This window comes from Melozone crissalis, unplaced genomic scaffold, assembly GCF_028551555.1.
Source record: "Melozone crissalis strain CALT ecotype California unplaced genomic scaffold, PUWL_Pcris_2 ptg000042l_1, whole genome shotgun sequence".
Lineage (NCBI taxonomy): Eukaryota > Metazoa > Chordata > Aves > Passeriformes > Passerellidae > Melozone > Melozone crissalis.
In genome coordinates, this window is record NW_026535820.1 from 53,329,531 (window position 1) to 53,355,495 (window position 25,965).

Consider the following 25,965-nt stretch of genomic DNA (forward strand, 5'->3'; position numbering starts at 1 on the left):
TTCGTATGAAGGGAGTCTCACAACAAAATTAATCTCCAATGCAAATCACAAAGTTTTGGAGGCTGTATATCCAAAACTTTTGATCAGGGCCAAAGGTCAGAATCTGTCTTGAGAATTAAGAGCAATAAGCAGAATAAAGTTGGCTTCTGGACTTCGCACTGCGTTCTCAGCCCACAGGCTTCCTGGCTTGTGAACATTGCCCTGAATGAGCTCCAGACACGCGGCTGTGGCAACCCCTCTGATCTCAACACCACACAGCACAAATACCTCTGCGTCAAGAAACACTCACCTGCAACTGGTGTGGTCCAGACAGCTGACCTGCAGGTGGCTGGGTCATATCACAGCTGGAGAGAGGTGCAAAGAGTTTGGTATCACTCCAGTGGTCATTTTCATGACTATTCTGCTTACAAAATGAATTTAACTTGCTCTGGAAGGAAGGGATAATAAAATTAAAGGGAGATCAAACTTTCAAAACCACACTGCTGTCATAGGAGTATTTAAACAAATGCATTGACACTATTTGTAACAGCTTTATTGGTTTAATAACTGTCGTACAAAATTGGTCTCTGAAAGATCATAACAGCAAAAATTACTCTGTAATTATATTTTGTACAGTATTTTAGCAGAGGAGGTACAATTTACTATTTTTCTGGAAAATAATGTTCTCAAAATCTGAAATAGACACTGATTTTAAAAAGCAGCACAGTAATATTTCTTGTCTCACAGCAAGAGCCAGAAACACAAGTCTCGTTGTTTTCTTAATTTCATTTAAACCAGTGACAGCACTATATGGATAAAGCTTATTTTGCATCTCTACACTGCCTAACTGCAATCCTTTACAAAATACCTTCTGAACAACAGCAATAAAAGCAGAAGGATAAAAAAGTATCTAGAAGGCTTGGTGGTTTAATCCTTTTAACTAGGGTAACAGGCAGCTGACACTGTAAGGGGAATTTTGATCCCAGTAGAAATGTATGAGTCATAAAATCAAAACCCATTCTGAGCACAGCGGTCACGTTTTTCGTTCCTTGAAGAAGTCTGTTCCTTTCAACTCTTCTGGTAGATAGTCCTGCTCCACAGGTCCCTTGTACATGGGGTTGTATTTGTAGCCTTTTCCATAGCCCAGGTTCTTCATGAGCCTTGTTGGGGCGTTTCTCAGGTGCAGGGGAACAGGGGGCAGTGGTCCCGTGTGCATCCTCAGGCATTCCTTGACGTTGCCATATGCCCTGTACACCTCTATAGACTTTGGGGCTCTGGCAAAGTACACTACACACTGTGCTAGAATCACCTGCAAACAAGCAGAGGGAAATGTTAAATGACTTCTTTTCAGCTCTTTGGGAAAAGGTCTGCTATTCAGGTTGGCTGTACAGCATGGCAGGGATTGTTTTTAAACTGACCTCTGCCTGCTACTATAATATGAATACTTAAAACCAGATGTATTATTTAACAATACCATAGCTCCGTGGTTTTCACTACTAGAAAATAACAGCTACTTTATCTATCATAGAAAAAAAAAAGAAAAATTATATATGTCCATGCATCACATTTTAACAATAAATATGCAGTGACTTCTTTTTTAAACTACAGCATCTATTTTAAGAGCTACAATGTTCTCTTGTCAAAGAAGGGACATGCAGAATGAACAAGTAACTAAGCCTGTCCTGTCCTTGCAATCTGCTTCTTTTTATAGTTACAGATAGGTTTTACAGATTGCAGAACTTTCAAATCAGTGAATTAATGAAGCATTTACCTCACACTCAGGCATTCCAATGAAGTGACAGCCTTGATAAGCAGCAACTGCTTGTGTTAAAGCCAGAGGATCTGCCAGTCCTAGAGAAAGGGATCAGATAAAAGCAGGTTAGAGTCTATTTACTTCACTTAATGTCTTTTTTTTTTTTAACTATTTTTTCCCTTTCCTGTAAGGTATCCATGCACATTTCAGAGTTGTTTTCTCAGATATTGGAATTCCTGGTACAATACCAAATCATACATAAGATACACTCCCTCCTTCCAAAAGCTTTCCTCCTCCCACATAAAAAAAAAAAAAAAAAAAAGGAAAAAAAAAGAAAAAAGGGAAAAAAAAAAAGAAAAAGGAAAAAAAAGTCTAAGCTGTGTGTATGATTTAGACTGAATCTGCTGCCACACAGTGGCAGCCTGAGCAGTAGCTGACCACATATGATTCTCCTACCTTTTGAAATTAATAAAGAAATGGGGAAATATTGGGAAATATTGCTATACAGACATAGCTTCACAGGTCTCCTAACTCTTCACCCATCACATATGTGTTAAAAGTGTTCCTGGATCTAGTACTTTGGATAAGTAAATAAACATGCCTTACAGCTATTAAACCTAAGGAATGCAGGTCATGGCAGGTATTCAAGTGCCAGAGTTATTAGAAAATCAGATATCCCTGAAATACACACTCTGTGCTGGCACAAGTTTACTGGTGACCTACCAACCAGCAAGGCTTAAAAGAATCCATATTAATACACACCAACCCTGACCTCAAAAACATTTGTCTTTCCTGAAATAGGTAATCATCACAATGATACCTCATGTAGGTCTCTGCCTGCATGTACAGAGTTTTTATGCCATGTGCAGCATTTCAGTATTTTGTACCTATTCTGCATATTTTGCGTTCGTTTTTCAAAAGCCAACTTTCAGAAACCAGAGAAGCCTGGCAGATCTTCATTCAACATGATTTTCCCATGTGAAAAATTGCAAATACTGACCTATATCTTCACTTGCAAACCTCACCAGCCTCCTTGCCACATAGAGTGGATCCTCACCGCCCTCAAGCATTCGAGCAAGCCAGTAAAGGGAGGCGTTTTCATCAGAGCCTCTCATAGACTTGTGCAGGGCAGAGATGCAGTTGTAATGTTCTTCTCCTGTTCAGGATGGGGGAGAAGCAATATACAAAGCTGTTAGGAGGAAATTAAGTGAAATGCCTTTAAGGGAACAGAATATATTTTAATAGATTACATCAGTAAACATAAGGTGCTTTTTCAAGCTCTTTTTAGGGATATGTGGTTACAGCGTTCATTATTGTTTTCAGTGCCTTCATGGTTTCCCATGTGAATCATTCCCTAACTACATAAGCAAATCAGAGCAACTGCTGATGAAAAGGAAGTTGGTTTTTTGTAAACATTGCTAGGCAAACAATTTGGGTTTTGTAAACTAAGTGCCTTCCCTTCAAAAGAAAAAAAAAAGATAACCCCAGATATCTTATGCAGTTAGGAAGAAAATTCTACATAAATAGTTTGTAATTGCCAAAAAGTACAAGCTCATAGAAATAGCTGATCATTGCTTTTGGACACACACAGAGCTCTGAGAAGACAACACAAGAATCAGAGAAATCCAGAGATACAAGATAGCACTGGATACAGTAATACAGTAGTGATATTTTAGAAAAGCGACATTTCATATCATCTAAAACTTGAAAATGAAGTGTGCAGTAAAACACGAGTTTGATGTGCTCTATAGGGGTGAGAAAAAAGGAAATGCCATGGATATACAATGATGGAACACCATACAGTTTAGAAAAAACAGAATTGCAGTGCACAACCCTGGGAAACCCCTAAGAAATGCTGAGTTCAAGTGTGGACACTTGCCCTACTGCAACAACACTTGAAATGCCAGGCTTCTAAGTAAAAAGTGGGAAGACTGAAAGAAATACAAGGATTTTTTTTTTAATATTTAAGCTTAATTTATTATTAGATTTGGACTCCAAGGAGAAACAGAGCTATTCCACAGATCTTCTACGGCTACAATTAAAAATAGGGAGTCAGTATTACAAACACTGAATGAGACCCTTCCTGCTTACAATTTTCCTCTGTTCAACTGGTTTTGATTCTTATGCATGTCTTTTAATCAAACCTGTAAGAGTATTTTGCTGCAATATTGTTAAACTTTCCATGTTATCTGCTTTTTTTATTTTTTCAAGTGCCTGGCATTCCTTGGCTCACAGCTAAGTATGTGTTGTAAAGGCAACTGGCTGCATGCACAGCCATCTGTTAATATTCCTCTTCTTCCTAAGGCTAAAAGGATTTACAGCCTGAGGGCCAAATCAGAACACACCAGTGACTTGTAGGCCCTGAAAAATAAAAGGGCTGCCTGAGTGAGTTTGGGAACCAACATCACCACGATGCTGCAATTGTTCCTTTTGTAGGCAGCAAGACCTCCACCTCCCAGGTTCATTGCCTCCTCTCTGCTCCTGCTGGACTGTGATTCTGTGGGGAATTCAAGAGGCTGCTGGTGAGCACAGGCAGTCAGACAGCTATTTTTGCTAGGACTCCACACAAAGAGCCCTGGTATGCAGCCCTCACTGGAGCCAACACAAACAGCACGTCCGTGCTCCACCAAAACACTTGAGTCAGGAGCAGTAACCCCGAGCAGCTGAACTCGCATCATCCTCTTGCAAGAGGCGTCTCTTGGTCTCTTAAAAGCAAGGAAGATGGCCTTTAAATATCTCCAGAGGTTGCACTCATCCAGAGTTTTCTGCTGGAGGCTTTTATGTGCTGTTTGGGCTACTGTAAAGTGTCATATGTGAGGATTTCAGCTGGAGAGGCAGAAGGAATCCAGCAGATAGGTTTGGTCTAGATATATAAACCTGCAAGGAACTTCAGACTTCAGGCTGAGAAGGGAATTAGTTTTTGCTTTTTATTTCCTTCCTTACAAAATTCGTGTTGGTGACAGAGCTACAATGACAATACTTCAGTATAGTCACGTTGCACTATCAATTAAAGACAAAATACAGTGATGTGCATTGGAGAGAGATTTTTCATTTCTAAAATGTCTAAAAATACATTTCTAAACTGTCTAAAAATACAGTTTATAGATAGCCTGAGATACCAAAAGCAGCTTAAAAAAACCTAGAACTTTTAGTAGACCTTTATTTATTAGCCTTCTCATGCTGGTTAGCTAACATATAGCTTTGGGCCTTATCAATTCAGTTGAGAGACATTCACATACCAGTTTATCTATCTCTGCTGTATCTCAGATGCCTCTTGAAATCAAAACTATGAAGAATTTTTGGAATCAAAATAAATTTTCTCTATGCAGTTCCCACAAAGGCAAATACCTCTCTGAAACAAGACACTGCACAAGAGGCTTTATGGAAGAGAGAGCTTTTCTAGTGTCTGACATATACAGATATATAAATCTTGTTGACATATGCCCACAGATTGCTTTATGTGCTCATGAGGAGTTTTCAGGCTAGTTTAAAGTGCTGATTTAACTCAAGTCATATTGGTAGAAGATATGGGAAAAGGTCTTGTTCACTGACCATAATTAATATTTGAGCTTCTTAAACCATTTCTATTCACAAAGCAGTGGGCAAAACTAAAATCAGTCCCCATCTCAAATTATTTCTTATCTTAGGCAAAGGTAAACATCAAACTGCTCACTGATAAAGGAAAGAATAAAGCCTTGGAAGTAAGAATAGACCAAGAGCATGGATGAGAAGACTTCTCATTCTGATCCAGCAGAAAAAAACTGAGCTGGAAAAAACCATTATGGTGCAAGTGAGGTGATTTAACACCAGTTAGGAATCCAACTCCAAATAAGCCACTCCCCTACCCCAGTAATGATGTGCATGGCATGGAATAGCAACTTATTCCTGCCCACATGGCTCTAAGCTCTGCTCTGACAGCAAACCCAGGAGAGTGAGATACCTTCTCTTTTCTCCTCCTGAGAAGGTAAAGGAAAAACTGTGTTCAGACTGCAGAATAAATTAACTTCAGCATAACACATTCCCAGTCTTTACCATACATGAAGTTATGTCACCACAGAGGCAGTGAAATTACTGATTTATCTTATTAAATCAGTGCTAGCAGAGTGATACAATCTGTAAAAGGAAGGGGCAACAGTACAACTCTATTTTAAAGATCTAGTCACTGCCCATCTGCTGGTAAACTTCAATGAATTTGGTTGCTACATCATTTTCCTAAAAGGATCAAAATTTTACCAACTGCAATTAAAAGCTAAAATATTACTGACAGTTTTTGTCTCCTCTCCAACTGCAAGGGTTTCAGGCAGCTGCTGGCAGTGAAATTTGATTAAAGTTGTTTCTTTGTCCTTCCAGCTAAAATGCATAAACTATCTGCACAAAAACCTATTCTTTACATGTCTGCACATAGATTAGAATGACAGCATAACAACTGCATTATGAATGATTTCTTTCCTAGATTACTTGATGAAAATACAGAAGAGAATGCCGAATTACACGTCTTTGGCAAATTTTGCAGAAGGTTAACAAAAAAGAATGTAAAATAAAAAGTCCATATTTACACTTTGAACACTAATAAATTATTTTGTGTTTTCTACATGAACATGCAACACATGTGTGTTGTTTCTATCATGATTAGACCCTCCACTTTAAAAGACTGAAGCATTTTATTTTAAAGGATTGTAGATCCCACCACCACAGCTGTGATTCAAAAGGTGTTAGCTAAAACATGCTACCAAAAAAAATATAAAATTTATGCAGTAGCCGCCATCTGAAAGTCCTTTGTATTTAGGACAAACGGCCACCTCTACTATGGACAAAAGTGGTCAACCTGCAGCCAACAGTCAGTGGACAACACAGACCATTCCACAGAAGAAATTCTGAAAAGACATGTACTTGGGCAACCTGCTACTGTGACAATATCTGTGTCAGGCTTTCTGGCATTTATACAACCCAGAAAAACAGTTTTCACTGCTTTCACCATTCTGAAAATCTCTAACCAAAAACCCCACAATAAACCACAACAAAGATTACTTTGAGAGAGAAGGGCCTGACACACTCTACCCAGACTTGATGCAAGCCTCGGGAAGAGGCACTCTGTGCCATCTCTACCAGAGCAAGAAGGTGACACAGCCAAGAGTTCTGTGTGACAGTGGCCACAAGGCGACAGCAAACACACAAGGGACCTACGCTGTGCAAGAGACTCGTACCAGTGAACCAGTCAGATTTTCCACTTCCTTCTAATCATGACCTCTTCCTGCCACAGACCCCATAAAATGTTTCTTCTCCCTCCCCCTGCCTGCCCTCGACTTCTCAGCTGCCATTAGATCAGTATCTGCCCAGCTGCCTTTCCCCTGACAGTGAGTCATCATTATTTCTTTGTAGCAAGAACGCTGCAAGCGGGCATATGTTATAACCAGCCTCAAGAAAGCCCTCATCACAGATTTTGAACAGTAGCAGTTAATGCAGCATATCAGAAACAATGGCCTAAAAAAAAATAAAAAAGAAAATAAATGAGTTCTTCAAATACTGCTTGGCATAATAATTTCATACTATTCTGCACAGTCATTCAAGTGTTGCTGAAGAACCAGCATATTCATTCAAGGGGATTCACCTGACACTCACTGATTTTTAACCCTCTAACATAAAATGGTTTAGTGGCCAACTACTGTGATGCCTAAGATTGCCAAGTCACAAATTTAGCAAGAGTGGTTATCACTCTAGGAAGCATTAAGTGCAATGCGATTTATGTGGCCTGCCCTAAGCAAGCTACAGAATTCATTACCTTAAAAAGTAACTCTAAAAATAAAGCAAACTGCTCAGGTTTGACATAACATATTGCTGTGGATGTGAGCACTCTCAAGACTTTCAAAGGAGTAAAAGTGCAATGAAAGATATCCAACCCTTCAAGAAAAATGTCCTCATCAAATTCTTCTGCCCCTTTCACTGAAACCCTCATAGACCTTAAATAACAAATAATTTCACCATGCAACTCTTCTCAGGACAGCAAATGGGTCTTTCAGCTAATCTACACTTCCTGGTTGGGAGGTAATTTCAAGCTGAACTGCACTGTAGAGGAAAAGTAACTTTTGGGACAAACTTCAGTACAACCACTGTTTCAGTAGAGCAGCTGGTACAAAAAAGGGAGAAGAAAGAGGAATTAGAGAAGCTATCACATTTGGAGCATCCATCTCAGAAACTGCATCTGTTACTCACCTGCTCGGTCATACAGGATGTGAGACCGCTGGAGCCCCTCCTTTACATGCTCTTCTGTTACCAGAATGCCATGTGCAGCACCACCTTTGGCAGAGGTGTTCAAAGGAGCGTTCCTTCCCGCTGCTACTCTGGCCTGAACTGCCAGCTGGAGTCCGTTCAGCCCAGTCCTGGCATCCCCATCGCAAAGATAGGCAAGTGTGTTCAGAGCTTTCTCCTCTATGTACACCGGGAATCTGCAACAGAATAACCACACACCCTTAGCTCCCATCGCACTCCTCTCCCTGCCTGTTGTGCTGGGGAAATGATGTTTCTTTACAAAGATTCTTGATGCACAGCTGGGTTTAAGAGCTGCCTTAACTTGTCTTGCAGAACCAGGGGCCCAGACCCTTCCTCCTGCTCCAGTGCCTGCTAAATACAATTGCACATGAAAAATGTAGGGCAGGAGCTCTCGTCTATTTAACCCCCTTATTTTTCCTCACCTCAATAAATTCAACAAAAACTAGGGTTAGGTTTTCACCACAGTCCAATCCTGATACAGCCAGCTGAACTTTACAAAGTTTAACTCCATCAGCATTTCCCTGATAGCACTTCAAACTCTTTGGTGGAAGAACAGTGAAAAGGCAGCAAGCTATCCAAATGCAAGTGAGAGAATATAGTGAGTTATAAAGTCATTAGCATAATGTTTTGAACTACTAACAACACCAAGAGGTGCTATCAGTTGTTCTTTAGAAAACAACAATTGGAAAGATTGTTTACAATGTAAAACACATGCATCCTACTTTTTTGGTATTACAACTTAGTCACTGGGGTACAAAAAAATGTCTTACTAGAACGAAGCTGCATCCCAATACATGTCCATCACTCTTCTTGCCATCTACTGCTCTAAGTGTGCCCCAACTGTACAAACATGAAAAAGGCCAAATTCTAGTGGAATCGCAATCTAAATTAACAAGTCACTGTTGATAACAACAAGGGTTTGATCCCTGTACGGGCCATTCACTTAAGAGTTGGACTTCATGATCCTTGTGGGTCCCTTCCAGCTCAGAATATTCAGTGATTCTATGAAGATGGGAAATGCAGCAGCAGGATCTCCTGAGATCTTCCAATGAGTCCATGAAAAATCTGTGAGAATAACAAAGTCCTCAAGTTTTGTCTCTAGGTTTTCACCCGCTAGGCTGCAGTCCTCACTGTTGGGACACATCCAAACCAGTTCACCTCTGCATGTTTCACAGGCACCCTGTTGGGGAATTAACCCTCAAACCTCAGTTATGTAGAAAAGGTAACATCTAAGGCAGAAGGTGTAACTGATCTGATTTGGAGACAGCAGCTAATGGAATTAAAACATGACATTAATGGCCCTGAGTCACTTCTAGTAGCTGCACTGTAAATCAAGAGTGACAGGTATCAGTAAGGATTAGCACATAGGGCTTGGTGTGAGAGGCCATTTCTTATGAAGCTCTTGTGTGTCAAATAATTAAGGATTCAGCCCTGCACTTCATTTACCAAAAGATGTGTTACTATTACTACCAGTGGTGTAGAAAAAGGCAGCATCAGGATTCCCAGACAGATGTGTCCATTGATTTTCTTTACTTGTCATCTCTTCCTCCTTGCAAACCCACTCTGTACTTGTCACACAAAAGAAAGATATTGTAGGTTCTGAAAAAAATTTAGCAGTTCATATTTGAGTCCTCTCATGGCCACACATAAAAAGGAAGAACTAGTAGAGCTGCAATCCTAATCAACCACTGCAAATGAAAGCTGATAAATGTCTTCTAGGGGCAAATCCCATGCTGCAGAGAGTAGACAGTAGGAATGACATCCTGGCAAAAACAGATGCATCACATGCATCTCGTCATGACTTTTTTCCACCTCCTTATTTCCCATGCATTTGATGAATCTAGTAAAAAATATTAACACACATAGAGTGGCACTTTTGCCAGGGTGTTTCAAACACCATCTTTGAACAAGGAAGCAGAACAATGCAAGTGCACAGAGACTTAGTCAATTATCTCAAGCATCAAATTATTTTAAAATCAGGAAGCAACATTCATCCCTCAGCACTACAGACGGGTACCAGATCTTTCATAAGCTTTAAATTAAAAAAGCCAGCAAGGAAAGCAAAAGTTCTTTTCAAAAAACCAGCAGGCACTACACACAGACATCCTGCTGCTAAGGCCTCCTTCTACAGAAGTGACCTTAAATATACAACATGATGAGCAAACACTTCTCACACACCAGCAGGGCATACTTGAGAGAAGGTTTCACCTTCAAGGACTATGCTCGTTGCCTGCTGCATGCAGAGAAGCACATCCTGTGCTTGAGGCCTCCTCGCACAGATACCACAACTGCAGGCAGTGACTGCAAGTAAAGGGGAAGCACTGAGAGCACTAAAAGGCAGGCACTACCTTGGAAGAAGCTAAGTACAGTTTTTCCCAAAAAAAGTTGAGGCCTCAGAGCACTTTTGCAATTTATCTGCTAATTTAAATCTGAGTTGTATTCCTGTCTTTTGTTTCACTATAGGATTCTAACTGCCCTGTTGGCTCAACGTAAGCAATTTATATTACAGGAAGTGAAACAAATATTCATACAAGAAAGTATGAAAACGCTGTTACAAGCAATGGCTCTGTCCATTTCCATGGTGAAATTTCAGTTGTAACCTAAGGGTAATGGCAATTCCAATCCAAATAATGCATGATGTATTAGCTGATCCAGCCCATGCCTACAATAGCATGACATGCAGGATATGATAAAGAACAAAAATAAATGGAGGAAACTTCCACATACAAGCTTCTTGCACAGCACATTGATGAGAATCACTGATTGGAAATAACACAATGCTTTCCTGTTGCATAATCTCAGCTCCATACACATTTGGTATTTCAAAATAATAAAATGTTATACTCAGAACAAGTGAATTGAGATTTTTTTTCTGAGCAATTAAATTCCATTTTCCGATGATTTAACTTCACTAGGCAGGAGTCTAATTTCAAAATCAGGATGGCAATTATTTCAATACCTTGGCTTCCAAAAACCACTGTTGTGTTTTACATTTTTAAGCCCATCCTGTCTTCAGAAGCTCAAGTGCCCTACTCCCTCCGGTCTATCCAACTTCTGCACCCATCAGAACCACAAGGCAGAATAACTGCCACGCTTTCTGACTTCTTTCCAAGCTCCTGATATGCTTGCAGATGGGCAATCCCATATTTTATTCAACTTCCAAAATTAACACCGAACACCCACTGGATGCCAATGGTCAATGTTGGTACCTTGTAACCAATGATACGGAGACCAAAACATAAACAAGCCAAAAGGGACGTGCTGGGATCCATCACTCACTGGGCTGAAGGTGATATACTAGCTCAAGGAATGGAAAACTACCACTACAGGATAATAAATCCTTCTTCCAGGTCCTCTTTATCACCATTCCCTTGAGACAGTTTGTGCCAAGAACCAACATGAAATGTCTGATGAACAACCCATTAAACCTACACAGCACCACTGCACTTGAGCCAATGACAAGAGAGAATAAGCAGTATCAGGGAGTAAATATAAGGAAGCCCAAGCAAGGAGAACCTGTGTGATCAAAGATTTAAATTACTGAGCAAAATGAGATAAAGCACTCACTGCTTCTTTCCCACATAGATCAGTACTTTCTTACTTTCTCAGTGCAATTATTCAAACTATGTTCGCTCCTTGGCAGATTGCAACACTTTTACAGGCAAACACAGTTCTTCAACTGAACTACTGCAGTGTGATATGCACTGCTCACTACCTCACAGCATTGTCTCACCTCAGCAACTCATTTCCTGCAAGGAAATTGAATGGATATTTCAACTAAGGAAAAATTTTCAAGAAAGTATTGAACACTAAAGATCCAAAGGAATTCCACCTTCAGTGTTGTGATTTACGAACCAGTGAATTCGAAACACGCCAGAACTTTGTAATACAGCCAGTAGCAAGCTGAACTGCATGATGTCTGGGCTTGCCAACAGGAACCTGGGGTTCCTTCCATTTCCCTCAGCTGTGTGCCTTCTGTGCTATCTAGCCTCAGACACATTAATCAACCATCCAGTTTACTGTCTGACTTCAATTAGAGATACCATTCTGAGGGCAGCACTTGAATGGCAAAAATAAAAAGCCAAGAGAGGAATTTGGTTTCTTCCACCACTGACACAGTACAAGTGTAATGTATCAGTGCACACCTGGAACAGCTGGTGCTACTACTGACACAGCATAAACTGCAGAAAGCACAAGCAGTTGCAGCAATAAAAAACATCTTTAACATTGACTTCTTACTTTTCTTCATCATGAGTATGTTTCTTCCTTTCTCGTTTCTCCATCTTCAGTATACTGAAGACTATACTTCAGTACAGTCTTCAGACTGTAAAGACTTCAGTAAAGTACGGTCTTCAGATTTACTCAAGACTTCAGAGGCACAGTTTGATGGCAGTAATGCTGATGCAAATATAACAAAAAGCACATATTATCCTAAAGAAATCCAGTAATTAACATAAAAACTGTCAAAGAACCTTTGTGAGCCATGATGACACAACAAACAGAAAGATATCCAAGAAGTAAAACTCACTGCTAGTTGCTCCAGCTTTAGAGCAAGAAAAGGCCACAGTGGAGTGAAAGAGAATCCAGGTGATCTAACCTTATCAGAAACCTGCCCCAATGGTGGAAGTAAGATAAGAAAAATCCACAAAGAAAATCTAAGGAAACAGTTTTGGATAGAGCACACTTTCCTTGTGGAGTGCAGATGATGAAATCCATTGAATCACTTGGGGATGGCTGCATCCTTGCCAAGCACATAAGATGCTTGTAAAGGCTAAGGAAGATTCACCCTCACCATATTCCTCAAGGTAACAAGAATCATCCTCTCCTTCAAAATCTCCTAGGTAAGCCATCCTGTCAGACAACTGATGTGATACAAAACCATCTGATTAACTGAGGCCAAGTAGCACATGCAGTACTTCCTACTACACTGCTGTGGCTTGGAAAGGGAGACTAACATGGGAAATGAAACCCAAAATTCAATGTACACATCTCTTGTGCCTTCCTGCTAGACCTCTGCAGCATTTTCAAAGTGGGTACACCCCATGGTTTGGGGACGTGCTGCCTTACAGCTCCTTTTCTCACTCTGGTATAAAGGTGAGCACCATTAACAATCAAATAAATTGTAATTGGTGATTTCCATTTATTCTTCAGGACAGCATGAACAGTTATCTGCCTGCATCTAATGACAGTCCTGTTCCACAGAGGCAAGGGCATAAAAAGCTGAGACAGCTGCTCCTGCAGAGCAGTGCAGAGGAAATGAAGAAGCAGAAATGATATGGACACTGAAGCAAGAAGCAGGAATCAATGAGAAATCCAAACCAGAACCACGGAAGGGTGGATGGCTTATAAAAATCTGAACTTAGCAGCAGCAGAGTGTAGGAATTGTAGCTCAGCACCAGACTGCATAATGAAAGATAAGAAAGACACAACTGCAACAAAACCTCCTCAATTCAAACCCCCATTTTTACTTTTAAAGGCTTGGCTCCCATGACTGCCTTTGGAGTGTGGCCCTCTCTCCCCAGGGAGAGATTTCTGAAACTGTGTTAGTCTGACAGTCTGCCTGCCAAACTTCTTTCAGTTTGATGAAGCACCGCGCTGTTTAAATCATCCATAGCTATTGGAAGGTTACAGACATGGAGAGTCCAGCGAAACCCAAACCCAAACAACTGCAGCTGAAACTATGCCTTGTACTTTAATCCTGTACAGAAAGGAAAGCCTCTGAACCCCAGTCAGGGTGTAGCCACAACCACAGCTGTGCCACTACATTAATGCTGACATGCAGTACTGCCTTCTCTTCTAAAATTCACATTACTACAACACATAAAAGCTACAAATGAATAAACCATGAGGCGGGTAACCTAAAAATAAAAAAGGAATACCTTTCCTTACCTGTCCTGACCTCAGCATTCAGGTTGGCAATTCTTTGTGCTTACATTCTGTGACAAAGTTCAAGTGGGCTCTCTCTCATGTATTTCATACAGTCTGTCAATCACCACCACGCCAATGCACTGTAAATTACCAGGAGTGCAGCCAAGAACCAACACGAAGGAAGTGTAATAGCTTGCATGTGAGTACCACAGTACCATGCATTACTCTTATTTGCCAGCCTCCTGTTTCAGAAGGCAGATAACATCTCTTGTAGACAAATCTGGATGTTGTTTTTTCCAAAACTTTAGAAAGTGTTTAATATGAATTTATCTGTCTGGACATCAAGGGGCAGAGAAAAACAAAGTCTCTCTTAAAACAATCTATTAACGTCACACAGCAACAGTCTCCTCTCGTCACTGGATATCCTAAAACACAGCACAGGATTTATCCTGCAACCAAAGAACAGAAGCAGCATCACCCTCCCTGATCTCATTAAAAACAAATTCTCGGAAAACAACAAACTTCTGGCAGGCACTTCCAAATTAAGAGGGGATAGCCCATTCAGCACTTAACGGTAACATGATGCTTTTACAATCAGTAGCAAGAAGTAACACACGTTAAGACATGACAAAGACCCAGATACAGGCTTCCACAGCAAATCCTCAGCAGCAGAACAGATTTAAATATCCTGAGAGGGTGAGTCAGGAGTTATGGATCCAAGTATAAAATTCTGTCCTAATCCAGACGGTGAGATTATGTTTTGGATGGAGAGAGCCAATGCTCTGAATTCTCTCTCTCCTGTCACCCCCGCCCCTGCCATATGCTGCCACTTCTTTTCTTTACTATCAGAAGTGGCTAGGGTTTCTCTTCCCACCCCCAACTGCTTCATTCTCTCCCTGGCAGGCAGTCAGCTCCTCGGGCTGTGCATGTTAACACCCCGCAGCCCATAAAGTACTCACTCCAAGCTCTTGCTGCTGCTGCCAGTAGCAGGGGTGCCGAGCTGGTCGCCCTGGCCCACAACCTGGAGCCCTAAGAACCTGACAGCCCTCATCAGAATTGCCTCCATCGCTTCAGCCGAGAGCTTCTCCAGGACGATCACCCGGCACCGGCTCAGGAGAGCGGCGTTCACTTGGAAGGAAGGGTTTTCTGTGGTCGCTCCTATCAGGGTCACCGTCCCACACTCGACGTGCGGAAGGAAAGTGTCCTGAGCATGGGAGGGAAGCAGAAAAAGCTGATCTCGATCAATGACAACCTGAAACATCCCATGTGAGTAGGCTACCTTTTTTTTTTTTTGCGTCTTGTGAGACTTTGGGTTCCCTGTTGATATGACAAATGACCACACTGACAACGCAGTTAATCTGCACAGATATTGAAATTATTTAATTTCATGCACACAACACCTTAATAATAAATGACTGCACTGAGAATGACCCTACCAGCTGAAAAGAAATAGGGTAAAGAAATCTGCAAATTTTGGGTTTGTGTGACTTTGGTTTATTGCATGGCAACACAAGAAATCGTGAAATTGCCTTATCAAGGATAACAAATAGTGACGCTACTCCTAAATACTTTGAATCAACCTTTAGGGCTACAATTCCCTGCTTAATTCTGTATGCAGCAAACTACAGGAAGATTACAGAACAGGTCAATTTAATAACTGCAACCTGTAGTATTCAAGCATACAGAATTCAAGCTTTCCATGGCACAACTGAAAAAACCTTATACCTAGGAAAGAAAAAAGAAAAAAAGCCCAAGTGAGGGCTGCAGTGTTATCCTGAAGTACCATGCCATGACTTATTTTTTTCTTACACAGAAGAGAGGACATTAAAATACCCACCTTTGGCACATTCACATTCCAGACCTTTGTAAAGGTAATACAGAATGCTACCCCCCCAGATGGAGGCTAAAATGAAGATTTGTGCAGCAAACACTACTAACATGACTTTGCAAAAAATAAAATTTCATAAAAGTATCATATAAAGACTGGCATATATATATACCTCAGTCTTTTATTTCAATCTCTGAATCACAATAATTAAATGTTGGTTGGAAGTCAGCTAAAGAATTTAATTTTTATGTTTCTGCCAAATTCATCTACTACAAGTATTAATACTGAAATCAAAAGCCCAGAGGAAAGTATGACCTTAAGGCAAAGTGGCAGATTTTACAGAAGTGCTGACAAAGGCTCTTTTAAAAAAGCAGTGTAGTACAATACCTGCTGAGATTTATTGAAACGATGGATCTCATCAATAAAGAGGATAGTTTTTCTCTTGAAGAGTCTTTTTTCATTCTGGGCTTGGCTGATGACATCTCGAACATCATTTGTCTTGGCACTTGTGGCTGACAGTGTCACAAACCTCATGCCATTCTTTTTGCTGCTGTTGGCTATGATGTGTGCCAGTGTAGTCTGAAACAGCAATAGGAGAAAGCTTTGTAAAAATAATTTCAGACACAGAAAGTACCAATTTAAAGGAAATATGTCAAGAACAAAGCTATAGATTTTGGACATAGGGGCAGTGTTGACAGTTTACAGAGTTAATATTTAGCTTTTAGCTCACGTTATTCTAGGGCACAGAAGACTTAAAAACTTCCTGCTAGAGGTAGCTGCCAATTCCTCTGCTGCATTTCCAATGCTTGCACTTTTCCATACCAGACCCCGTGAGCCTCAGTACTGAAAAGGACAGCACTGACAGCTGTCTCCTTTGTCACGGAAGAACTCTCTGCCAAATACATTTCTGTCACAGAAGACGGGCTGACTGCAATTCCCTGTGCAGTTATTTTGTGGAGCATGTTAATGGATAAAGAGCTGGACTACCCCAAGACACCTGCCTAAGAGCTTACAGTGCAACTGCATGTGAGAAATAAAAAGCTACAATGTTATTAACTAAACCCTTTTATATTTCAAATACACATAAAAATGAAATTAATCAGACTGCAGTTTCTACAAAAGCATGAGAACATTAGCATTAGAAATTGACATGAGTACTTCAAAAAATGTAACTCTTAAATCTAAATAGTTAACAGTAATTAAATGCTGACCCAGAGAAGCAAAAGGTAGCTGACTGAACAAACTGGCTGTTTTTAGTAAGCAGCTATGTTGTTTTTCTGTCCTTATTAACAACCCCTTAAAATCTAAATTTATTTATAATTTCACTTAGCCTACCAAAGCACAGACACGACCTCCACCAACCTGGGTAGATTTACTACACCAGAACATATCACAGACATGGTTTTGAGACTTTCCTTCACAACCCTTAGTTAACACAGGTGTATGCCCCAAAGAGTGTGTATCTCTACTTGAAAGTACTGCTAGAGAAAACAGGTGATTCTTCCATCAAGCTCACTGCTCTATTAGAGAAGGATCCAAAGCAGACCGAAGACAGGAGAGCCTCAGCAGATGAGGACAGGGACAGGTGCCAACAAAACCACCTCAGAAGATATTCTAAGTGCTGAGGTTAAAGCAGCAGGTGGTGTCAACCTGATCCTCTTGCAGGGAGGCTGCAGAAACAAGCACCTACCACTTGGCCACCAACGGTGTTGCAGTACCCTGCTCTGTCAATTTAACGGATTTCCTTGTCCCTGAAACTGCAACCAGCCCAAGTTAGAAAATGGGAGGCTAAGGAGAAGGATATATTGTTATTTATTCTTGCTTCAGTTTTAGTAAGGGCTTCCTGATTGCCTTCAGAAGCAGTGTCATTTCAGGTCCTGACACAAGACTCGCATCCCACGTCAGATCCTTCCTCGCTTCCTGGAGCTCAATCCACCAGCCCATCCCCAAGCTGTATCATTGCAGAGGACAAGACTGGAAAAACACTTGGAAAGTGTTTGCAGCAAAGCCTACAGATATTAGCAAGATCTGAGAAAATAAACAAGCAGATTCCACCCCCACCCCATCAAAACCAAAAGAAAAATATCTTTGAAACTGAGTTATCAAGTTAAAACCAAAATTCATGTTTCCTTACAAAAGGGCCTTGAATCAAAATGTAACTTCAGAGGATATATCCATGCCTTAAAAATCTCTGAAAGCACACAAACATCCAATACATCAAATTTGAGGATGAAAAAGGAAAATGTACCTTTTCCTTCTCTAAAAGTGGCAGTGGTGAGACGACAAAGAAAAAAAAATAAAGCAGCTATTCTTCTTGTAGCTTCACCTGGACTGGTAGCTCACATTGTACCCTGCCTGTAACTCAGAGAGTTTTGTTATTTATAAAAAAAGCAGTAAAGACTTTGTTTTACACACATGCACAGGAGTCCATATTTTTATCTCTAATTTAGGGGAAAAAATCAAAGAGATTTGTTTGAAAGTTACTGTTAGACCAAGAATCTACTTGAAATCTGCTGCATGGATCTCAGCCAGCAGATACCTCTCTCCCTCTGCCAACTTGTGGGTCACCAAAGGTTGCAATAAGAATAACATACATTGCCTTTCAAATGCAATGCTTGACAAGGACAGGCATGTTCACAGCCTCTTCCTTCTCTTCTGCACAATCAATCATTCAGCAAGTCAAACTGCCTATCACACAGATGTAAAACTTTCCCGGGTCCTCTGAAAGACTTCCCATGAGTTCAGGATTTTTATGCTGCTTTTTGTCCTACCATCTCAAGCAAAAGTCAGTAACAAGCTACAGTTTTCTCCCTCTTTGTTACTTCAGGTTACAACCTTAAGGAACACAAAACCTAGTAGAGAATTCATGTAAGCAAAGTAGCTTAAGTATGAAGGCAGTAGCACAAAACACCTATAACTCACATGCTAATTTCCTAGTTTTCCCCCATGGGCAATGTATTTAAGGAACAAGAAGAAAATTAGAAATCTGATATGGAATAAGGCAGTACAAAATACACTGATTATCCTTCATAACCTAAAATAAATTTTGATGTTTGATTCTTACACTGGAAAACAAATCTTTTAAAATAGTGACACTGATGTTGCAATTTACTGTGAGTACCCCTGAATCAGAACCTGCGTAACAGGCACAAAAGAAAAATTCAAACAAGTTGGTAATGCTCCTTTTATTATACAGGTGTTTCTTACTTAGTTCATGTTTCTTTCTTTATGGGCAGGAGCAGGAATACTGTTTCCCACAAATTAAGAATAGGAGTGATCCAGTGATCCTGCAAACTAACCTTTTGCTAACTTCACTAAAAATAACACCTTACAAGGAGCTCACAGCTCCTTGCCCCTTCTAGAAACCATTCCTCGTTCTCTTCTACTATGACACCAAACTATTCAAACTCATACCTATTACCTCAACTTTTATGCTGAATATTGTGAGACTTTACTGACCTACCTGTTTAGACAAGCTAAAGCAGCGACATCATAAAAAGCTGTTCTGAAACAGAAACAGATTTACCAAGAAACTTCCGAACCGCTATTCACCAATGAATAACACTTAACTTCAGCCCATTTATTTCCAGACCCATTGCACACAGAAAAAACACTTAACTACTGAAACGGTTCTTCACCATCCTGTACCTATTGCTTTGTGTCAGCCCAATTGAGAATATCCTTTCCCAGCAGCTGAAACTGTCTCAGATTTACAAACAGCCAGCAACCAACCAACCAAAAAAAACCCCCAAACAAGCAAGCTCACTCACAGCAACTTTGCCACTCGTTTTTCAAGGCTTTGATACAAGGTATGGATGAAACAAAAGCAACCCACAAAGCATGCTTGGCTCCACACACCTCCCACTGTCAGAGCAGAAAAGTCAATCAGATTTGCTGTTTGGTAAGCTGGGTGTTTGTACTAGGAGACAACAAATTTCTGTATACTCAGAAGTTTCCCTGACTGGGCAACACTCCTAAGTATGAAGTATTTCTCTCCTCTCTGCACTGCCACTAGTCAAAGCTCCCTCACATCCATGGCTGGAAGAAAGAGTTAAAAGTTCATACAAGTTAAGCCAGTCTTATTGATGCTGATGTTCAAGGACTACCTGGTCAGAAGTAAGATGGTCTTATAGATTTTTGCAGCCCTGCACCAGGCCATTAAACTATGCTCACCACATTAGCTCACCAAAGCTCCTTACAAGAATGAAGAGTGGTACTGCCAAACTCACTTCAGGAAGTGGAATTGGAAAAACCTGGGAAGGGATCAGAACACAGGATTAGACTGTATGAAGAATACTGTGAAATCTAAGGTCCTACACAGTCTCCCAGGAAGTCTGGAAGGCTGTAGGCTCTGCCAGGCCATGTTTAGGTGACCAAAGCAGATCTGGCACAGACTGGCACAAGTGCAGCACAGCATGGATTATTCCTGAGCAGGGATAATCCAGTTGGCATGTAGGTTTCCCCAACAAGTGACTTTGCTGGTTTGTTCCAGAGCAAACCACAATGTATATTATGTTTGTGGCAGGGATGACAAGAGACTGATAAGCCTAGTGCAAAACACAACAGGCTAGTTACACCTACCGACTTGTAGGGTCTAAGCCATGTTATCAGAGTGCTGAACTAGCACCTCGATTTTCTTTGCTGCTGTTTGACCATAACTTTGCAGCTATCTTTTGCTCTTCCTTTATTCTGGCCAGGATTTCCAAATCTTTGTTTACATGGTATTGCCATCAATGGTCTCCCCTCACCTTCAACCCTCCCTTTGCTGGCAGCAGGGCCACACTGTGGCTGCCAAGCAATCATGAAAGGCCGTGCTCTGTTTCACTGCCTTGAGGGAGACACCAACAGCATCCTTGGATGCCACACAGGGCAGCAGCTCTCTGGGATGTAGCTCTGTGGATGTTCTCTGTGCCACACTGCGTCACAGGAGATAAGCCAGGCCGTGTCTAAAGGAAATTGGCAGCACAGCAGGTGAACATGGCCCGGGGACACTGTCTATAGAGATAAACACAATCAAAAGTAGCAGCAGTTGGTGTTTATATAAGGGCAGATGCTATTCTTACCCATCTTGTTTGGTTCCTCAAACCCCAAATAGCCCACTGAGATACTACTGGAGGAGTAAGTGTCACTGAACAAGAGACACAGTATGTGCTTTACAGCACTTCCAGAATCCAAGCCCAACCAAGCATAAACAGATGCAAGGTCATTGCATAACGTTTGTTGAAATGGAGCTGTATCTCCATTTGCTGTATTCTGAATCGTGTACTTAAATTCCAACTGCTTTATGGATACAATGGTATTTTCTCTTCCAGCGTTCTCTTCCTAGAGAGCCACCCCAAGTTATTCCCGATTTAGATTGGCATAAGCAAAACCAAGCACACTGCATTACAACACTGGTCCCTGCAAAGGAAGTGTTGCAAACACAGGTAATTGCAATGGCTAACCCATTTTTCAGAGCTGTCCTGGACTTTCAGTTTACACTACTGTAAAAGACATGATGCATTTTCAGTTTAAAATTTCATGGTAATCAATCGAAGGAACTCATTAGTTCAAATGGTTCAAATCAGGTTCCAAGCTGTATGAATAAGAGAAGACAAAATACACTCAAGCAATCAAACAGCCCATTAGGTAACCACTTGAATCAGCAAAATAGGAAGCACTGAGAAGCGATGATAAATACGTGGGCACCAAAACAGGTGCTGGACTTTCTGTCTGTGTTTCAATAGGTCATTTATTGAATGCAAAGAAAGAAAAGAAACACAGGCAGTCCTAGAAATAAAATATAATGTCAGAGAAGATTTGATAGAAACTTCAAAGACCACTTACTGGGGTTTTTAATGTTTTGCACTCATACCAACATTGCATATTTTATCTTATTACAGGAGTGCACACATGAACCTCAAAAAATCATCCATGAACGCTCTTTGTCTTATCTTCTGTAAGGAGTGGGTTCATGCCACTTGCTACCTATTTTTTTCTTGTTACACAGCAGCCATAAGAGGGAATGTTTACTGTACTTAAATACGGAATGTTCAGGTTTATAAGGCTTAAACTTCATCTGTGGCAGCAAAATTATTCGGTGCTCAAGTTACGCTGTGTCCCCCCGCTAACTCTTTACTAAAATTGGTGCCCCAATGGCAGACATGCAAAAATCTAAATCCCTGTATTAAGGTGCCATAAATCACAGCACAGCTTACTCACATTACACTCGGATTTATACAGGCCTTTAAAAATTTGCATAGTCAGTATGAACAAGCTAACTGTTCCTAAGTTAATAACCACGGCATCTCTTTGAAGCACTGTTTCTTCTGGCCTGAGTCTGGTCAGCTTCTTAAAAAAAGAAAACTGGCTCTTGTGTTCAACACTTCAGAGTGACAAAAGTGCAAACAAAAAGTCAAAGTCTTTTCATCAGAGCACCTTGGCTTCCTACATAATTAGGATGACAGATTCAAGGTACAAAGATCATGTTCCCTTAAAGTAAGAGGACTCAGTACAGATAGAAACTCAAAAGAAAAGAGGATCGCAACGGAAATACCCCAATTTTGTCTTTTCAATTTTGAGGATGTTTCCTTCAATATTCAAGTGCAGTTGAGGCCAAAATCGACTTGGGCAGAGCAGTTACATAGCACACATGTTTTTATTCTAGTATCTAGCTTTATTGTCTCATGATAAAAATTCTCCAAAAATACTCTTGACCTACAATAAGAAATATTACATTTATAGCACTTTAACAAGCAAGATTATTTTCTTCTTGCTTAGAAAAAGGCTGTTGAACTACAATTTTTCATAAACATCCAGATTGAAAAATATGTAAATTGATTTGAAATTTGGCCCTAATGATTTATTCCATGTTCAGTTTTTTTTTTTTACTTAGTCCTGCTCTACCCTTTCTAAAGTATCAGTTACCATGGCATTTGGCTGTAGAAATGGAAGAAGGCATAGATGGGCTGCAACAACCAGATTCCATGGGTAGCAAGAGCCTGTAGAGGTTTAAGAAATGTATGACCACCTTACACAGCACTTCTGAATTTAGACCAACATATCTAATTATGCTGCTATTTTAGCTCTTTGATGGGCAGAGCTTAGCATATGGCCTTGTTACTGCTGAAAAGCACTGTACTTAATGGAAGCAGTTTTTGCTGATCAGTCCAACCAGGTCCTGAGGCAGTGAGCTTACTTCTCCTCTACAGGATGTTTCAAATTTTCAAGCCCTATACTGCTTTCTCATGGAATGTCTTCTTAGACACATTATATACATACAACTCAAACAGTGAGAGGGATAGGCAGGCAAGAACAGATCTCCTTTTTCAACTTCAGGTCGACTACTTTGCTTGCATGTTAAATCTGTCAGGAGAGGAATTTTATAAGGATATATCCAAGAAAAGAAGAGAACTTTTAGCTATTTAACTCAGACAGACATTATGATTTATGGGGAAGAAGGCCTGAGATAAAACTCTACTCTAGCACCATCGTAGAAATATTGATAAACATGGGTGAAGGGGCAAAGTTCAACTTTTTGCAGAAGGAATTTCTGGTTCAGCCAATAATGGGTGTTTCATCAGGAGCCAGCTGAAAGCAGATAGACTCAAAACTCTGCTGAGAAGGAATAACCTAGAAAGCAGAAGAGTTACCCAATAGTATTTTTGCTCAGTGAGTAAAAATGTAACAGATGAGTTGTGGAACTGTTCTTTGAAGGGTCAAAAAGCACAGAAATGATGCAAGTCAGACAACTGACGAACAACAGAATTTAAACTCTGTGAAAAGCAAGCTTACTAAATACAATTATGCATAAAGCATATGGGTGAGGACGATGCACCGTATGAAAGAAGAACGAAAGCTGTGACATTACAGGCATAAAACAGATCACCCTTTACTCAAAGACACTTTCAGTACCACAGAAGGTTCCTAAAGGAGACATGGAACACAACTGTTAGGCTCTCACAAGCTCATGAAAAAGCACTTCCATGGTCAAAGCCAGGTGCATTCATCAGATCCCAACTCAAAGGCCACTGAAGCCAGTGCCAGTTTGCAGAGACTCTTCTGCAGCCTTTGCTTTGCTACCACTGCACTCATACAGCTTTTTTTTCCTGAGCAAAGAGGGCTTCAAGAAAAAGCAAGCACATGCTGTTGACAGAGATAACAAGAAACAAAAGGCAGGAGACCACAAAAAATATAGAAGCAAGCTCCTGAATGTGTTATTCAGAAAGAATTCCTATTTATTAAAGAACTGAATTCCACTCCTCTCTCTGGCCATCTTACTTCAGTCAATCCACCTCCCCTTTAATCAGTTTTCAGAAACAGCCCTTCTTCATCCCATCTATTCTGAGCTCTTACTTTCTGCTATTACTTTGTTATTTTAAAGGAAGTGGCATTTATTGAAGTTCACTAGTTGGTTCTTTTGAGGTGTATGTTATCTAGCCTAAGAAACCTCCTGCATCACTGCTAATGGTATTCATCTCATTCTAACACCTGCTCCTTATTTACTGTGATTGACTAGCATTATTGTTCAAACACCACACAGCAAGTCTCTTTTATTTTCAATTAAGTATGCTGACAAGAGCAAGCTGCTGCTCTGTCCTTAACTTCTCTGCTAAGCATCAATTGCTTCCCCTATCCCAGACTTCTCAAACATACTCTCACACAGCCAACACACCAAATTATATAAATATATAATACATGAAACTAAATGTTGTGAACACATTAGACTGACAGAGAAAACTGTATTTTGTTTGCCCTGCCACACCACAAATCTGAAATACGTGGAACAACAGGACAAAATTCAGGCGAGATCTTAAACACTGCTCAACCACACCTGAGGCATTCCTTTGGTCCTTCCCTCACAACAACTGTGAATCCCTTCGCTGCTGTGCTAGATGGTCTCTGGGGATTCATGATGGCCCCTGGTATGCTAAAGGAGGCAGAACATGAAGATGCAGTGGTCAGATCCCACAAAGACCCACCAACCTAAAAGTGGTTGAAGGTCGAGGAGTGCCTAGCCATAAGCTACCTGGCTTCCAAACCAGTGCTGCCTTCTCTAAGGGGCAAGAATTCGTAGGCTAAACCAAACCTAGTACTTGCAAACTGTGCTGTATTAACCTGCTGGTTTCCTGGACGTATTTAGAGATTCTGTGTTGCGGCTGTTTTTCAGCTTCTCAGCCATTAACTAAACCACGGCTTATGTTTTAGGTACGGACTTTGGAGTTATGAGATCTGAATTATCTGAAAGCAAGAGAGGCCTCGTGTAACCAAAGAGCAAACTGCATGGAGCGGGGCTGATGGGGGCGGACCAATTCTATTTTATTCACGAGGCAGGTTGTGTTTTTTTGTAATCTTAAGTGAAAACTAATGGACATCAGCCAACGTAAGGAAGCTACAAAAGAAACCAAGAAGACAGAAGGCCAAAGAAAAGAGAGAGTCCGAAAATTAGCAGGTTTTAGGTACAGCGGCCTCAAGAGCCACGTGAAGCAGCGGCGGCCCGACCCCGCCGGCTGCGAGGGGGCCGCCCGCACTCACCTTCCCGCAGCCCGGCGGCCCCCAGAGGATGAGCGAGGGGATTTCGTGGGACTCCAGCAGGGACCGCAGCAGGGTCTGCGCCCCCAGCACCCGCTCCTGCCCCACGTAGTTCCCCAGCGTGTCCGGCCGCAGCCGCTCGGCCAGGGGCTTCCCCTCCAGCTTCTGCGCCAGGCTCTCCCCGCACAGCGCGGCCGCGCATCCATGGCTCCCCGGCACGGCGGCCTCGTCCCGCCCCGCGCCGCTCCTCTCGCCGGCGGCTGCCGGGCTCTGCCCGCCGCCGCGGCCCTTGTGGAAGAGGGAGAAGACGGGGGACCCGGCGGGCGGGCGGGCCTCCTCCGGCTGCTCCTCGGCCTGGCCGCCCGGCGGGGCGGCGGCGAGGCGCGGCCGCTTGCTGGGGGGCTCGGCCTCGGCGCCGCCGGCCTGCAGGCAGCGGTCCAGGTGCGCGTTGATGTCGGCGCCCGGCAGCTCCCGCAGGCACACCGGGCACTGCACCACCCGCTCCCCCTCGGCGCCCTCCGTCGGCTCCATGGGTTCCCGCGGCCCGGGCAGGAAGCGGCGCCGCCCGCAGCCCTTCGGGAGCTGTAGTCCGCCCGGGCCCGCTCCCCGCCCCAGCAGCCGAGCTTTGCTGCCCCTCGGCTGCTGAGCAACATCGCCGAGCTCTCTCTGGATTTGGGATCCACCTGGTTTCTCATTGAAACATGTGAAAACGTCATTCTCTGCAGAAAAACCATCAATAAATTACTCATTTTTTTAAAAT

General features: G+C 41.6%; 1 protein-coding gene across 1 annotated transcript; it reads right to left on the reverse strand.

Moving 5' to 3' along the window:
* Positions 1 to 25,921, reverse strand: WRNIP1 (WRN helicase interacting protein 1). The gene is given in 8 exon segments (XM_054285266.1): positions 1 to 1,288; positions 1,751 to 1,830; positions 2,733 to 2,888; positions 7,943 to 8,175; positions 14,827 to 15,071; positions 16,083 to 16,274; positions 25,209 to 25,871; positions 25,874 to 25,921. Coding segments are annotated over 8 exon segments (1,893 nt in total). The 3' UTR covers positions 1 to 1,012.
* Between the last annotated feature and the right edge of the window lie 44 nt (positions 25,922 to 25,965).